At 37.5% G+C, this 18,110-nt stretch overlaps 1 protein-coding gene across 1 annotated transcript in view; it reads left to right on the top strand.

Annotated features, from left to right (window-relative positions):
- Positions 1 to 13,191, top strand: part of cdc73 (cell division cycle 73, Paf1/RNA polymerase II complex component, homolog (S. cerevisiae)) — a 330,083-nt gene extending 316,892 nt beyond the window's left edge. The window contains exons 16-17 of the mRNA XM_043699805.2: positions 4,674 to 4,815; positions 9,964 to 13,191. Coding sequence (XP_043555740.1) covers positions 4,674 to 4,815; positions 9,964 to 10,000 — 179 coding nt within the window. The 3' untranslated portion in view covers positions 10,001 to 13,191. The remainder of the gene's footprint in view (positions 1 to 4,673; positions 4,816 to 9,963) is intronic.
- The last annotated feature ends 4,919 nt before the right edge of the window (positions 13,192 to 18,110 follow it).

The raw sequence follows: 18,110 nt of genomic DNA, 5'->3' as shown, positions 1-18,110 counted from the left end.
ACAGAGAATTCCATCTAGATTCACTGACAATTTAATGCAGAGGTGCACACACACACAAAAATGCAAAGATGTGTAAAGTTTAGTAAAATCATTAGGCAGCAAGGGTACAAGTAAGATATAACTTTTTGTGAAAAAGAGACTGTAAAAAATGTATGAAATTTGTGTGATATTGAGAGACTTGGATGTACTCCAAAAAACCACAAAGTGTATTAGCATACATGTAGTGAGCAATCAGGAAGGCAAATAAAATATATTGGTCCTTTTTGCAAGGGGAATGGACACAAGGCTAAGGAAGTCTTGTCACAAGCAAGATGGTGGTTAGTGGTACTGTTGCTTGACTGTTAGTACAGAAATCCAGGTAAGGTTGTAGTGACCTGAGTTCGAATCCTGCCATGGCAGACAGTGGAATTTGAGTTCAGATTTAAATGAAAAACAAAATCTGGAATGAAGAGACAAACGATGGCCATTAAACCATGGTTGTCAGAAAAATCCATCTATTTCAGTGTCCTTTTGGGAAGTAAACTGATGTCCTTGTCTGGTCTACATATGACTGCAGACCCTAGTTGATACTTAATCACCTTCTGGACAATGGATGAGCAATAAATACTGGCCTCGCCAGCGAGGCTTGACTGAAAAGAAAAACCATTCTGTAGCATTTTGAAGAGGTCACACCCAAAGTATTGTACACAGTTTTGGTTTCCATCTTTCAGCAAAGATCTGCTTGCAGGCAGTACAGTTCACTGGATTAGTTTTTGGTATGAAAGGCTGAGAATGTTGGACATATTCTGGTGCTTTGAAGAACGAGAGATGATCTCATTGAAAAATAAAAGTCTCTGAAGAAATTTGACGTGCTAAACATTTTAAATAATATTTCCACTATTTAGTGGGGCACAATTCAGGGTAAGGGATTGATTAAGCATCCTGTGCTAACACCTTATTATCCCATGATGTTTATACTAAGAAGGATAAGAGCAACAATACAATAAGAGCATTACTGCTTCTAAGATGACAGCCCTTGTCTTCTGTTTCTAAGTACCTCGCCATTCCTGAATTGGAAGCGCATTATGCTTTTCCCTCTTAGTCACATCTTGGTCAAATCTTTGGCTATCCTCATTTCACGAGAAGAGCACAATCATTAAGATCAAGCTTGCCAACACCACTACCTCAGTAACTAACAGCAGCTTGCCCACATCCCAAAAGATTTTTTATGTGGATTTATTTTCTGTTTGAGAGAAAGAAATACAATATTGAAGTGTTGGCATTCATAATCACAACAATGTAGAAACAATAGAACTAAGTGAATATTTCAGATGTAATTTTAAGTGAAAGATGAGTCATAGCTTTCACAAGAATTTGGACTCTGAACTATGCAACAGGTCGTTTTCCAACATTAAGCCTAGGATTGCAGCAGTTCAAGGAATTGGCTTTATCTTTACAGGATAATTGGCAAAAGTCAATAAAACGTGCCCTTACAAGCATCTACACCATTTCTTTATTCTTAAACATGCTAACAAATTACTGCAATTCCCATTTGTATCTTCTCTCAACCCATTTTGTTTTTGGTTCATTTCTTGCCCAAAGCCTTTTTGTCATTTATCTGTTGCCTTTGCTGAACAATGTATTGCTGGAAAAGCGCAGCAGGTCAGGAGGCATCCAAGGAGCACGGGAATCGACGTTTCAGGAATCCTGAAGAAGGGCTTATGCCCGAAACGTCGATTCTCCTGCTCCTTGGATGCTGCCTGACCTGCTGCGCTTTTCCAGCAACACATTTTTCAGCTCTGATCTCCAGCATCTGCAGTCCTCACTTTCTCCTATCTGTTGCCTATCACAAAGCTTCGCATTTATATTTTCATCAGCCCCTGCCACGAACATTTCCCTGCCTGTGTGCTTGCTTAAAATCTGTTAAATCTTGAACTTGTTTACAGTTCAAGTGAATGGTCATCAACCTGAATTGTTAACTGATTTTCTATCTTCAAAGATTTTGCCTGTCCCATTGCATATTTAGGTAATTTCTGTTTTTGATACCGTACTTCTGATCCCTCTGTAGCACAGTCTGTTGAAGGAATGATGTCTAATATATGACCAGAGAACTACATTTGCTCTTGAAGGCTGACAATCTGGCCTGAGGAGCCAAGGCCTATTTATACTAACTTGTACTTCTTATTCATGCTGTGCCCAATCTGATCTTTTCAGCATGAAAGTGTGGAAGGAACCTTTTGTTCTATTATCTGCAGTTGACAGATGTAAATCAGAGCATCAAAGTCCATTATTATTGTTAACTGTCAATATTTGCAAGTTAATAAAAACATGAAGTTGGAGAATGAGTAGCAAACCAACAAAGAGAAAAGGTAGAATGTCCCATTTAGTGAATTAATTTATATTAAAGTCAGCAAATAATTCCTTTTTAAATGTTTTCAAATTTAATAAAGAATTATTAAAATGTTTCAAGAATCTGTAATATACAAAATTATTATTTGAAATATAGTAGCATTTTTGAGTACCTTATAGTTAAACCTTCTTGAAGGGCAAGTTAGTCCCATGTGATATGTAAAGCTTTTCTTCTTCATTAATGTTCAGGATACCAGTTAGTTCTTCAGAACACATAACTGAGCATATTGAATTCTTGACATGACCTTTCTAAGTCCAGTACGCAGTCACATTTTAGCTACATGAAGCACATATTTATTGAAATATGTCCTAAAGCACTTAGCAATACAATCTAAATAGATTAGCCTAAGTGTGAATATGTAATAATCACTATTTTTTGAGACACTGCAGTATGCTTTATTTTGCAGTTTCTAATCCAAATAACTTGTCCTACACACAAATGTAAGCTTTTGAAAAACTCGAGTTGCTGCAGAACTAGATTTAATCTATCTTTATCCAGTGCATAACATTATGATCCCTTTATGCAATGTCTTTAAATTTGTGAGGTTTTATGTGCTCAGATCATGAGGTATAATATAACATTCAGACTGTGAAAGGTTCAGAAGTTATTTCTGTTATAAAATTTATATCTTAAAAACACTCGCCTAATATAATTAATAGACAGTTCTAATATTGAATTAATTTGGATTGTCTAGTTATAATTTAAATGCAACTTACTGATGTATTTAATTACAAGAAATGTATGCCAGCCAGCAGCAAAACATCATAAATATCTTTAGGAGGTAATCTGACCGAATAATTCATAAGTGATTAAAATCCTAATTGAATTATGATCAGCATCATAATTAGTAATATTTATCATCTCGCATTCTTGGTCATTACTTATTGATTTAGACATTGCCACAAATTACATATTTCATGCAAACTTACACTTCTGCTGCAGAGGACATCTCCCAGGTCACACAGTATCACATATGAAAAGAATAGGCTGTTCAGTCCCTCAACCCCGTTCCATTGTCCAGTTAAGTCATAGTTGATCACTAATGCAAGTCCATTTGCATTTTATCAGTTCTCTTAAAACTGTTACCAAACAAAAATCTATTTCATTTCTGAAATTTGTGGTTGACCACCACTACCTACTTTCACCACAGATTTCAACATTAATGCTAATCTACAGGAAATCAGGGATTTACAGAGGTTATCTTTTCCTATTTCTTTCTTCCACGCCTGTAGGTTAGATTTGACTGTATACATCTGGCAGAAAATTATGGCTCCATTTTGTTGGTGATTAACCTCAGGGAATAATTTAAAAAGCATTTTGTTTAAAAAAAACCTCAAATTATCTTAACTTACGTGCAGAATAACTTGCCTGTCTGAAGAAATTCTTAACTTCCATTCAACTGACCATGAGTTGCTGCAAGGAGTTTGCAGCCTCATTTAGTCAGTCTCCATCTCTCTCACTATTGCATCCTAGTATTCTGCATCAAAACTGTGACAAGATCGAAAGGCCCTTTCCTGTGCTTTACTACTCTGTGTTCTAAAGAATAGAATATCATTTATTGTCACGTGTACTTAAGTACAGAAGTACAGTGACAGGTTTGCAATGTCACCTCTCATGGCACCATCTTGGGTACAAAATACCTGGGTACAGACCTTAGATACAAAAGAGGAATAAAATAAAAAGTTGCATTACCTGACAGTGATTCATTGTATAAGTTAGAAATAAGGCATAGGTTATACGGATAAACATTACAGACAGATAAACAAATTACACATAAACATTGCATTGCAGTTGTTCAGCACAGGGGCTTCCACAAGTGGCTTGACCGGCCTCATAAGCCACTGAGCGCCCATGCCAGACCCCAATCCAGCAACCGCCCCTGTTCCTCTCCAGCTGTCAGCTGCTAGATGCTGCTGCAAGCCTCCAGCCCACTCTGCTCCACTCTGGCTCTTAGCTGCTGCAAGGTAAATCTTAGGAAAAAAAAGGAGGAAGAGGGATTGATGGGCCCCGGGCTGAGGAGCCTGAATGCTACTTACTGCGCTGTTACCATCTTGAAAGATGGCTGAAACCAGATATTCTTAAGTTCAACTTAAATTAAAGTGATTTGAAGACTAGATTGAGGTTGTTCTGTTGTTAAACATATTGTATTACTTCTATTGATGTAAAGCAGTTTGGATCAATCTGACTTTGTGAAGTGTGTTAAGTAAATGTACATTCTCTGTTTCTTTTAAGACTTCTCATACTTTTAATTTACACCTTCATTAATGGCTACACTTTCTCCCAGTCAAGGCATTCCACCTGAAGTATGATGAAATGCGTCTGGATCTGAATGTTCAGAAGTGGGATGTGACTGTACTGGAACTGAGCCACCACAAGCGCCATCTTGACAGAGCTGTTTTGTTACGTTTCTGGGAGACTTTGGACAGGTGAGTAGTAGATCATGGCTGATAGATAAGTGGCTGTTAGGACATCAAGATTCAAAGAGCATGCCTTATTGCCATAAAGCCAGAGGTTTGTTCAATGTTCTGACTGGAAAGGGGTTGGGATATGGTGGGACTGGAATTCCACGCTAGATTCTCTTAATTTTCTTTTAGAATTCAGTCTGTGTAGGAATAAGTGTTGCCCATCCTTATATTGAGGCTCAAAACAAAAATACACTAATTATTTATACTATTGAATGTAGATAATACACTTACGTATTTCAAACATGAATTAAAGAGTTTCACTTGTAGTTTAGTTTATCATGGTAGGAGCAAGTATTATGTTATGAAGTTAAGATAGAAGATGAGCCATGATTCTGTTGAATGATGAAACAGGCCTAAAGGCCTGAATGGCCTACTCATATCTTCCTGTTTCTTATTGCATCTGTTCCTTCTGTTGTTATGTCTTTACTTGGAGCTACAATTTGCACTAGGAACTGACAAGAAAATTTATCCTCCCTTTCCACAGTGCTTTCTTAGAACAGTCACTACTTTGTCTAGCTGCATACTTGCTCCAGTATTTAATTTACTACTACAGTGCAACTCCTTTAGTAGTATAAAAATTGAATGGTAGGTAACAGTCATAGTTCCCTGGGGTCTTGAATGACTGAGCTATCTCTTATAGCAGAATTGCTGCACAGTGGGTATAACTGGTGATAACAATAGCCAGGATTTGCAAGACTCATGTCTGAAGGACTCCTTATGTGTTGGCATTTGAGGGAACCTTGGGAAATGAATTCATTGCCACTATTCAGAAGCACAGTGACACTTTCACAACTCCTGATAGTCCACAGGTTGGACATAGGCTCAGAAATACAGCTGATTTAAGTTATTACAGGCAAAGTGGTCCCTAAAAACCTGGAAATCGCAATGGAAGTGTGGTCTTCAAAGCACCATTTGAAGTATTGCTAGGTTGCACTCCACAAATGCTTTTTAGCATCTTGATGATGCAGTAGTAGCCCAGTTTAGCTCAGTTTGTGGCGTATTCTGCCCATCATCAGAATTGTGTTGGAGATGCATGAAGTAAAAATTAATCCATTTATCCTTAATTTTTTTTTAAAAATGCAGAGAAAGAGGTTTAATGCTCCCAAGTTCTGACCAAGTATCCATTTCATCTTGTTCCACCTTTAACTTTGCCCTACCTCAGGTAATCTTCTGCTGAAATCCTGATTCATGTTCTTTTCTTGAATACTTGACTATTCAAATACTCTTCTGGCTAATCTCCCACACTCCTCCAATTAGAAAATTATGAGCTTATACAAAACTCTACGATATCATAAATGAACGAAGTTCCATTTGTCCTTTATTCCTGTGCTTGCTGATCTGCATTAACTTCTGGCCCGGTAAGGCCTGGAACTCCCAAATCCCTCTGTGGCCTCTCCCTTCCCTATCTCTGTAACTACCTACAAATTTCCGAGATCTTTCTGCCAGTCCAATTCTAACCTGTTTCACAGCCTCGATTTTAATCGTTTCACCTTTGTCAGTCATGCTTCAGCTACTAGGCTGTAATCTCTGGAATTCTATTCCTAATTCAATCCACCTCTTAGTCTCTCTCCTTTAATGCTCTTTTAAAACCCCAATCACTTCGACCAAACCTTGGGTGATCTGTCATTTCCCCTTTTATATCTTGGTTTATAATCTGTTTGATAATGTCTAATGAGCACTTTAATGGTGTTTTACTCTATTAAAAGCATTATGTAAATTCAAATTGTCATTGATAAGAAATTGTGACAGTTCAGCAGTTTTGCTTAGGCACGCATACAGACTCCACCAAGACAAATCTGTCACTGTTGAACAGGAAAATCTAGGCCAAAATATCGATCTTAAGCCCCAAAATAAGGCAGATGGAGCCTCTATTTAATACCTCATCATTGCTACACTCCTTTAGTATTGATGAATTGACCTACTGCTTGACTCCTAGTGTGTTTTGAAACTTCATTTTTAAAAATCCTTTTGTTAATAGACCGTGAAAACTGAGATCACTCTTAAGAACATTTTATTTAGAGTGTAATCAGCTTGAATGTAATACTCAAAATTGGATATGCAGAGACAATTCATTAGCCACTGATCTATCTGCTAACAAAACAAAATGAAAAGCAGGTGGTTTGATGGTTGGCTGAATTCTCAGTAGCTACCATGTAGCTACTCAGTACTATTATTAATTCTATCTTTCAGCTTGTATACTATCTACAATTTTCCTTATATCTTACAAAATACTTTGCAAAATGATAATGCTTCCTTAATTACTTTCAAGTTTGGTCGACCTAGATCCTTTCTGGAAAGAAAGTTTGATGAAAAATTATGCCGAGTCTTTTTGGTCATCTGTCACGTTAATTCATTTCCTAAGTGTAGTAACCCAGATCCATGATTTATGGTCCCCTCATAAATGATGAATATATATATATATATATATATATATATATATAAAAAAATTCACTTTACAGAATGTTATTGACTACAAAATGCTTTTTTATGTGGCATCCAAGAAATGCATTTTCTTAGTATCAGTGGGTGTGGAAGGTGAAATTGCAGGGAAGTGGACATGCTGAGCATTAAAAAAAATTGAAGTGTATATTTTTGAAGTAGAAATGTGCTCACAAAGTTAATGCAAATAAAACAGTAAAATGATTTAAAATAAATATTGCTTCTTGTATAATGAGAATTTGGGAAGTGTGGTTAACTGAACAGATCTGCGTGTTCTTATTCATGAGTCATGAAAAGCTAGAATGTTGGCTAGGCAGCTGATATATAGACGTTCATTTCAAGAAGAGTTGAGTCCAGAAATAAACATATCTTGCTGCTGTTGAATAGAACCATGGCGAGACCTCACATGAAGATTGTGCCCAGTTTTAGTCTCCTTATCTAAGGAAGGATATACTTACTGTACAGGAAGTACAACTGAGTCTCAACAACCTAATTCCAAGCAGGAGTTTCTTATGAGGAGAAATGGAGAAAAAGTCTGTCCATATTCTCTGAAGTTGCAAAGAATGAGGTGGATGTAGATGGGATGTTTCACCTGACCGATGAGTCTAGAACCAGGAGGCATAATCTCGGAATAAGGTATTTAAGACTGACATGAGGAGGAATTATTTGACTGAGGGTGCTGAGTCTTTGGAATCTGTCATCGCAGAAGGCTCGAGATGCTCCATTCATTGAACCTGTTCAAGGCAGAAATTGATAGATCTGAAGACTAAATAAAGCATATGGAGATTGTTTAGATTAGATTAGATTATTTACAGTGTGGAAACAGGCCCTTCGGCCCAACAAGTCCACACCGACCTGCTGAAGCGTAACCCACCCATTCCCCTACATTTGCCCCTTTTACCTAACACTACAGGCAATTTAGCATGGCCAATTCACCTGACGTGGACATCTTTGGACTGTGGGAGAAAACTGGAGCACCCGGAGGAAACCCACGCAGACACTGGGAGAATGTGCAAACTCCACACAGTCAGTCGCCTGAGTCGGGAATTGAACCCGGGTCTCTGGCACTGTGAGGCAGCAGTGCTAACCATTGTGCCACCGTGCCGCCCAGTGTATGGGACATTGAGGAGATGATCAGCTATGGTCTAGAATGGCAGGCACTACCAATGGACTAAATGGCCTCCCCCTGTTCTTGTGCTCCTAATAAAGATTCTTGGGAGTTCATTTTTCTCCTTTTCAGATTGAAACTGGAATAAGGTAGAAGTTTGTTTTTATTGTGTTGGAGTGAGCTGTACAATAAATTAAAGCCCAGTAAATATACATACTATTTAAATTTTCAGCAAAGGCTGATTGTGTTTTGGATGATTGATTGTCGAATATATAATTTTCAAAATTTATGTTGCTGCTTCTTCTCAAGTACCAGTGACCCAGGTTCGATTCCAGCCCTGGGTGACTGTGTGAGTTTGTATATTCTCTTTTTGTTTGTGTGGATTTCCTCTAGGTGCTCCAGTTTCCTCCTACAGTCCAAAGATATTCAGGTTAGGTGGATTGGCCACGCTAAATTGCCCATAGTGTTCAGGAATATGTAGGCTTTGTGGATTGGCCATACATTAGCCATATCTTGTAGATAAGATATACAGGGATGGGGTAGAAGGAGGGGTTTGGGTTGGATGCTCTTTGGAAGGTCAGTATAGACTTGATGGGCTGAACAGCCTGCTTCCACACATTAGGGCTTCTTATTCTGTGGTCCAAAGGTTTTGCATATTCTTTTTGATATTTGTTCCATTTGAAATGAATGTGTATTAGAAAATTGAGGACCAACCTGATTTCTAAATGTATGTCTCATTTTTAAGAATGAATACACAAAATAATTTTTCACTTATCATGATCAATTCTAATACTTTATGCACAAAAGCTTCTTAAAATATAAACAAAAGTATAGTTTGTTAATGTATCTGGTATATTGCCATCAAAGAGCACTAAAACTATTATGTGCTTTTAGTTTTTAAATGTAGCATTTATGGGCATCACAAAATCATGACTTGTTCTAGCTTGGCTAGACACCAAAGTAGAGAACCACTGTAATACCTCATTTATTAGTTAGACTCTGATGCTTGTATTTTAATTCATTTTATTGGATGAAATATTTAACAATTGGTACTTTCCTCTTACTTACTTTTTACACTTAATTATTCAAAAACTGCAAGAATGCTATGGGTTTTCACAGCTGACTTTTGCATCTGTTGTAATTACAAGTCATATTGAGTTTTTTTGTGATAAGGCTGATGCATGCACACACGCTGCCATCCTGTTGGTTCCCTTATCTCTTCAACTCCATTTCTGCAAGTGCAATTCATTGTGCTACTACAGAAGATTGTATAATATATTTTGCATGCATGTCAATGCCCAAATTCAGCCCTTGGTGCTATGCAATAAAACTTTTAGCTTGGACCTTAAGGGCATGTCAATATGTAAAAGAACTGCAGTGCACCATCATTTATCTCTAAAGGTCGTGCCCATTTCATGGGAGAGAAATCATGATTGTCAACGTTAAATTCTTCCACTTGATTCCTTTTAGAGCCCTTTTTTATTGCTGCAACCACAAAGATCCTGCAATGAGTTTTTGTAACTTTGGTTGTGACTGAGTTTTTGTTTCTTTTCACACAACAGGTACATGGTGAAGCACAAGTCCCATTTGAGATTCTAATTGTCTGAAGCTCTGTGGTTGCTGCCATTCATTTCTGAGAGATTGGAGGAAATCGACAAGAGCCACATATATCTTGGGACTAAACTGTTTCATTGACATCTCTACGTTTGTCAAGAGCAGTGACAGTATAATATGAGTGAATTTGATTTGTCTCGTATGCGATACTCGTTGGAAAACTTCTATTGCATTGGGGAATTGATGTCTGCAACAATTAGACATAAACAATGTGCTTATACTACCAGTTTTCCAATGGTAGATTGACTCCTAGTCTGCAAACTTAAATTTGTATTTTATTCTATAGTGAGTGTTTATATTTCCTTTCTATTTTTCAGGCAGCACTTTTTTTATTTTACACCGTCCTTTCTCTCTTCCAGCTTTTCCTTTTACAGTTGTTAGTAAGTTGCAAATTGTATATCATCATTGTTGTGGGACAGGGATTTCTTCAAACCGTTCTCAGGTAGAATAAGTGATAAGACAGCCATAGATGACATAGGTTGCTTTTTCTGTTTTTGTAAAATATTACAAAATTATACATTGAAGTACAGCTGCCTTGAGCTGTGAAGGGGCTCGAACAATCACTTGGGTATTGTTAAGAATTTGGGTGCGGAGAGAAAGAAAACATAAAATGTCCATTATTTCTATTATGAAAAAATTAATTGGAAGCCCTGAACCCTTAGCGCATTGACTGAAAGGTAGGTAATAATGGTTTGTAACTTTGAAACCTATCATCTGTACTTAGCTTTCTAAGCACAAACGTGAAAAGCTGATGCTGTACTTGCAAGTTCTGTATTTCAAACTTTTAAAGTTCATCAGTGTCGACATACAAATGATTAAGAATCCACTTATACTGCTTGCTGACATGAGATAAATATATTCCATAAAGTACCATTTTGTTGCTGTTTTCATTACACTTCCATCAGTGTGTTGAAAGAATTCACATTTATTTCTCTCTTCTTTAGGGATAAAAGGAAGGGTTTTAGTTTGAGGGCACAATCCTCATTCATTCAGCCTCAGAAATGCAAGCAGTATCAGTAAAACTTGAGAATTGATATGTGAACCATTTTAAATTATTGACTTAGAGTCGGGCTTGCAAAGTTTAAAAGCAAAGTTTGCCTCATGGTGATACATTGAAGGAGTCACACTGATGCAATGTATTTATTTAAATCGTGATCATAAGTAATAATTAAAACTAGTTAATAGTTAAGCTGGAAAGTCACATAAGGGGAAATGTAAGTGATGCTCACCACAGCATGGGATAGTGCCAAAAAGAACAATTCAGTCTATTTTCCTAACAGTCAGTATCTTAAGATAAAATAGAAACAGATTGAGCACAATATCTGATTTAGTAAAAATAGCTATTTGAAGCGGTTTATACTGGCCCAGGGACAAAACCTCTCCCAGGATTTTGTTTTTTGTCCTGCTGTCTGGTTTGAACTGGAAAGTGGTTTTATACATTCAATCCTACACCATATTCATAAGTAGAGGTACTTTAGGTGGATGAAACTCAATCAAATAGATGGAATTGTTTTAACTGCTGTTTTGGATAACCATAAATAAAAGGTAATGATGCTGAAACATGGAAAAAAAATCTGAGTTCACACAGTATAAACAATATTGAGTATTGTGCTGTAAAACCTGAAAATGTGTAACAGTATCCAAGATCAAATGTCAATCGTGATAGAGTTTGGAGAACAATGAATAAGACTGAATAACTGTTACGTCAGTGATGCTTTCTTTTCAGTGAAGCTTGTAAAAATTGAATGTTTTGATTCTTGTGTCTACTACAAAATAGATAACCAATTATCCCATCTTCATAGGTTGAAGGAAAAATATAGTTCCTATCCAAGCTATTCTATTTTCAAAAATAGTCCAAATTAAACATTAAGCTTGCTCATTTACATTGAACTTTGATAGCAGCTGTTATGTAGCAAGGTAGAAACAAAACAAATTAAGAACAGAGTTGAATGACTCTGTTCATTTCAGCTTTAGATTTCCTGCCATGATGCCGTCAATTTAGTCACAGTGAATGATCCATTGTCATTTAGGTGAGCAATTGTACAAGCTTCATGAGAAAACAGATACAAAGGTTGCTGAGAGTGGTGGGCTTAGAAAACAACTCACAGCAATGCTGGGAAGGTGTCACTGCTGTGCACCACCCTGAAGAATAAATAAATTGAACGTTTTCTGTCATCGTTAGTTGAGTTATTTTCAGTATCTCACCAGTCTCAATATGCTATTTCAGTTTGTGGTTCATGAAATATTTACCAGTATGAGATGCAACTTTAAGCCTACAATTTCACTTTTAAAAGTATTGATAATTTCATTGCACCTTTGTACAAGGTTATTTGATATCAGCGTCGCTTTCACATTGTAAGTTGGCCAACTAAAAATAACATACAAAATCTCTGAAATCTCACATCTTATGAATTGAAGTTGGTCTAAGTCTTCACTGTTATCGTCAATGTTCATTCTCACATCTAAACCTATGTAGTTACTGTTTATTCAGCAGGAAAAAGGTTGATGCCTGCCTTTCTGTAGTGTCTGCCAAAAAATGAGGTAATAGTGTGTGTGTGTGTGTGTATGTGTGTTCATTCTTTAATGTAGCTGCTGTAATGGTTTAGTTAAATTAAGCTGTTTGGATCTTATTACTATTACTGTCAACAATATTAATCTGTTTGCTTTCAACTGTCTCACACAATAATTCAAGTAATGTGAAGTCATGCAACATCAGGCAGCGAGATGAGCAGCTCCTGCTTGTTGGTGGCACATTGTCTCCTTTCTCTGTTTTCAAATTCAAAAATTTTGTATTTTTTGCTTTATTTTGTAGTGAGAGATATATGGCAAAAAGCTCTATTTTCACAAGTAGGGTTTTTTTGTACCAAATGTTACACGTGGGAAACAAACTGTAGCTTTTACAGAAGTGTATAAAACTGCAAATTGTTGATGCTCTGTGTGGGTTCCTAAAATACCACCCATTAAAAAGGATTTATCAGTTAGTTTATCGTTAAATCTTTAATAAGGTCACATTTGTGTTATAGTGGCTAATCACAAATGGAGCTAGAAGCACAAATTTAATATGACCACACATTAGAATAAACTAGAAAACACATGCATCCTTTGGGTAAGGGAAGGTTTTAAAATAAATTGATTTTTATTATATGACAAATAAAATGATATACAATTAAAGTGTTTTTCATTTTGCGCTTCATTTGTGTAATTTCACTAACATAATTATATAATGTTTTGCTGCTATATAGTAATGCCTATCTTTAGAAATGTATAAAGCTTTGCCTCATCACAAGTTCTCCTTTTTATGTAACTCTGCATGCTTAAAATAGCACAATGGCATTGCACTTGTGCATAGTGATGCACGAGTACTAGTTGTTAGACATTGTAAATGGGCTGCATAGAAGGGCATAACTTGTAAACATATTAGAATTACACCATGATATAACCAGTTGCACTGAATATTGAAGAAATAATATTGTTGGGATAAAAACATTGATGCTGTTGTACCAGTGCTACATCCAGTGCTTCTGAAGCTGGAGAACTTTCAAGTGAAGTACACAGCTGATGCCTGCACACATACTAGGAAAGATTTGAGTGTGCCATGCACGTGCTGAGAGTATACTAATTGACCAGATTGTGATGTTAAACAGTTCTTCGGGCTGATTTCAACTACATGGTCCTCTGTAAAGTATTTGTTTATGACTAACCAGAAAGCAGCTGCAATCTGTTGCGCATGCCCAATGGCATTCCCTCTATGCCATGCCCCTGAAATCATCTGAGTTCTGTGTGGTAGAACCGGAATGTAACCTCTCTGTCATGTAAGCTGCAACATGGACTATCATTTATCACAGGCTGGAAATCTGCCACCTACACGTCCGATTTCTTTACTCACCTCTTAGGTGCACATAATGCTGGCAGCTGGAATTACCAGGTCCAGTGATAGGGCCTCTTCCTCAGTGTGGTGTGGATACTCTTTCTTCACCTTCTGGGTTGGAAATCAAGAAATGAATATCACATTATCAGATTGCACGGTACAAAAGATGGTAGGAAAAGAGTAAGCTGGGAAATGAGAAATGGAATGACAATGGAACACAATATAATATAATTCCTTCAGCAATGCTGGATGCCATGGGTTCCATTTCAGTTATCCCATGATGTGGAGAGCTATCTCTTTCTTGGAGTTTTTAAATAGTGGGAGCTGAGTGAGGTTACTATTGTTGGAAGATCTATGAGGATAAGGTGTTGTATTAGGTGCAGGTCTTCCCTAACAGGGACTGGGGAATGAATGATGAGTGAGATGCATTGAGCAGCATGAAAGCTTGGTGATGCAGTTGGTACAAGCATCACTGACCTTGGTGCCCACATGCAATTATTAAACTTTGCTAGGTTGTTGTGTCCTGACTTGACATTGCTTTACCTACGTTCATTTTCTTGAGAGAATGATCATGCTTGCTGCCACCCCAAACACACTGTTATGGACCAGACCAAATCCCTCAAAATATAAATAAAAACTGAAAGAACTGTAGATGCTGTAAATCAGAAACAAAAACAGAAATTATTGGAAAAGCTCAGCACCTCTAGCAGCATCTGTAGAGAGAACTCAGAGTTAATGTTTATGGTCGAATGATTGTTCCTCAAAATGGGGAATTTTAATCCAAAATGTAAACTGATTTCTGTCTATAAATGCTGCCAGACCTGCCAAGCTTTCCTAGCAATTTCTGTTTAAGCCGCTTAAAATATATTAAGAAGATAGTCTAGACCCTAACTTTTTCTTATTTTAAAGGTAAGTGTAAGGCGTTGTGTTTGAGGTGCAGTTTGGTCAAACTACCAGCCTTGAAGTAAAACATACTTTATTCATACACTATACTTAGACGACAACATAAAGAGTTGGAATAACAACTCTATTGAATAACTTATCAGATTAATGGATTATTTAACTACTTAACAGTACCTGTTCCAATATTGTAGCATTCCATAAACACGCCCTTGGCAAACACAAATTCAGTAAAATAGATTGTCTCACATGCAATTCCAGCAGCAGGAAGAGAACCTCAGCTATTAACTGTAACAGAGCGAGAAATAAGAGCTGGATCCTCCACATCCGGCTTCAAGATCCCAGCAACTTCTACTGAAGGCTAAAACTTTTTTAAAAAATCTATTGGAGCTTAACCTCAACCATTCTGGCTGCTTATATTGTTCCAGCTTTTTTTTTTAAAAGAAAGACCCCTCAAGCTGTTTACTGGCTTTGGCGCAGGCTGCTCAACACCTCCTTCTCAATCTTTCTTCACAAAAAGAGGACAAAATATATCTAATAGAGATATATCAACACAACACATACACAGAAAGGTGACCTCTCCTCCCTGCTCATAACTAAACCTTTTAGTACCTAATCAGTGAGCGTATCAGAATCCTGTCTCTTTCTTGGTAGTCTGTGCAGCAGCTACTTGCAGCCAGTGCTTCCAAAGGCAATCCCATCAACTGAATGCAGGTCCCCGTACTTAATCTCATGCTAGATACCTTGCAGCAGAGGACCTACTTGGGCCAATGTGACAGTTGGGTAAATAAGGCATATTATGTTTAATGCTGCCTGCACTAGCATGACTGAGCAGGTCATGAACTGAGACCCATTCTGCCAAAATGAAATTTCAGTTCTTGCTGTGTTATTAGCACTATATTTCAAGTAAATGTCACCATGTTCCAACAATATTAGAATTCAACATTTGTATTTGAAACCATAGAACTCTACTGAAATGTTCAGAGTGTACTGTAATTTAATGACTGTAACCCGTCATTTGATGCCAGTGCAAGCATCCCTAATATTTAGATAGTTAGCGTCGTGATTGTTGTAGAAGAATCATGGTGCTTTCAATTTGTGTGCTGAGCATGCAGTGCATAATGGTGATAAGAAACATTAGAACATTGAGGAAACATCAGCAAGTAAACTGCTGCTTGGCACAACTTTACCCTTATTACTTTTCATGATTATAATTCTTTGTAGTTGTACAGCTGAGGTGAATTATCTTGAAAACTAGACATCTCCACAAACTATTCTTTGATATTCAAAAGAGCAGTTTATTTTTAACCATGTGGCAAGCTAATGAATTGGGTAAATTATTATTTTCACAGACAAGAATAACAAGTTCTACTTTCATTACTTTATAGTCTCAAAAAAAAATCTCTGGAAGCTTTCAACCTTTCCCCAACCTAAGACTTCCTCACTTATATTTTTCAAAAAGCTTAATTATAGACAAGTTGCCACAAGTAATTTAGGCACTGTGCCCAGGAAACATTGGCTGACATCCATGCTCTGGTTATGGACTTTTGTGAATTCAAGAAATTATTGCAGGTTCGGTGTGGCAGGGATCAACAGGCAACACTACCTTTGTAGTTACTACCACAGTACTACCTTTTGGCCTAGTATCAACCTGTAAGGTATTTAGTAACTGCCTGCCCATATGACTTCTATCTTGCAGATTAAGTTCTCCTGGGAGGACTAAATTGGATAGCTCATTAAATTGGGTGCGGGAATTAGGATGTACGATTAACCCACACCTGTTCACAGTTATGCAGACAAACTACATGCTCCCTGCTAACTATAATGATGTTGGCTTGCTGCCCAACACTGTTTGCACTGTTCAATGATCGCATGCCTCATCAGAGACCAAAGTTCATGAGCTTTACCATGTAAAGCTAACAATTACTTAAACTCACCTTCTAAGAAATGGCACATTAGATCAGAAAGAGTGCCTCAAAATCTTTGGATCAGTATTGGAGGCTTTGGTAAGAGCACAAAGGGCGAAAGGTTCTCATTCCCCCCCACCCCCAGATCATTGAGGAGTTCCAGGTAGATACCTAAGTTAATGGGAGCAAAAGCCATCGTGTTTAAAGTCAGTAGTCAAACCCTGAGATCCTGGATGCAGCACTACGCAAAAGTGTGTTGATCTTAAGTGGCTAAGGTCAGTGATTGCACATTTACATGCTGTAACTCAAACAAATGCTCTACTTGCCTTGCAAGGTGCTTTAGTCATCTCTACACCCCCGCCTTCCCCATACTTACCGACCAACAATTTCAATGGCCATTCACACCTACGTTTGTGCTAAATGTCACACACTTAGTATTGTTTGAACCTGCACAAACTACAGAAATGTTTGTGTTTTACCCTTCCTAGAATAAATGAAAACAAGATCTGAAGCCAACTATGACCTGGTCTGTGTGTGTTGGTGAGCTTGTGCTGAGATTCACAGCTTCAGTAGTCATTAGATACTCCTGCGCAGCAGGTAAAGGAAGACGCCTCATGCTGGAAGACAGGAAGCAGATACGGTCACCATCGAAAAGAAAACAGGATAAAAGCCTGCAGAGTCAAGAATCTCAACTGCTTCACTGTGCACATCAGCTTGACCAATATCATCCAACTAAATGGTTGCAACATCTGCTGTTCATGGAACCCAGGGACAGAGTTTCAACTATAATCATTTTACTCAATTCACTATTGTTAATGACCATCCTTTTAACCTTGTATATGTGTGTGTATATTTTAATTTATCTTTTCTTGTGCTTATTCACTTTCCATCTTTAATTCAAGAAAGCCTGGTTAAATTAGTTTGTTTTAAAACAAAATACAGTTGGATTGGGAACAGATGTTCACAAGTAAATTAACCTTATTGTCACTATCTGAGCAAGGAGTTTAATTAGGGAGATCCAGTTCACCCTTTTCACGAGGAGGCTTAACCATTTAGGGGTTTCCCTTCCAGATTTGTTACAAACTGGGAACCCTCACTCCAACATGGTCATTAACAGTAGTGCAAATCACCATCAATATCAAAATCCACCTTTATGGGGAAGGAGCATATTCAGCAGACATCACAAGCACCTGGGGTCACCCCAGTGAGTCAGCACAGAATTAACTCCTGGGAGATACAAGGAACAGAACCAGGTCTCCGAGTTGGAGAGTTCTGAAGAAGGGTCACAGGACTCGAAACATAAGCTCTGTTTTCTCTCCATAAATGCTGCCAGATCTGCTGAGACTCTTCAGCAATTTCTGTTTTTGCTTGTTTCAGGTCTCCGACCTCAAATCAGTCAAATCAGGGTGATGCAAATAAG

This window comes from Chiloscyllium plagiosum, unplaced genomic scaffold (genome assembly GCF_037043375.1).
Source record: "Chiloscyllium plagiosum isolate Xiang-an unplaced genomic scaffold, Cpla_swu_hap1 HiC_scaffold_9, whole genome shotgun sequence".
In the NCBI taxonomy this organism is placed as follows: Eukaryota; Metazoa; Chordata; class Chondrichthyes; order Orectolobiformes; family Hemiscylliidae; genus Chiloscyllium; species Chiloscyllium plagiosum.
This window is presented reverse-complemented; position numbering and strand designations above follow the sequence as displayed.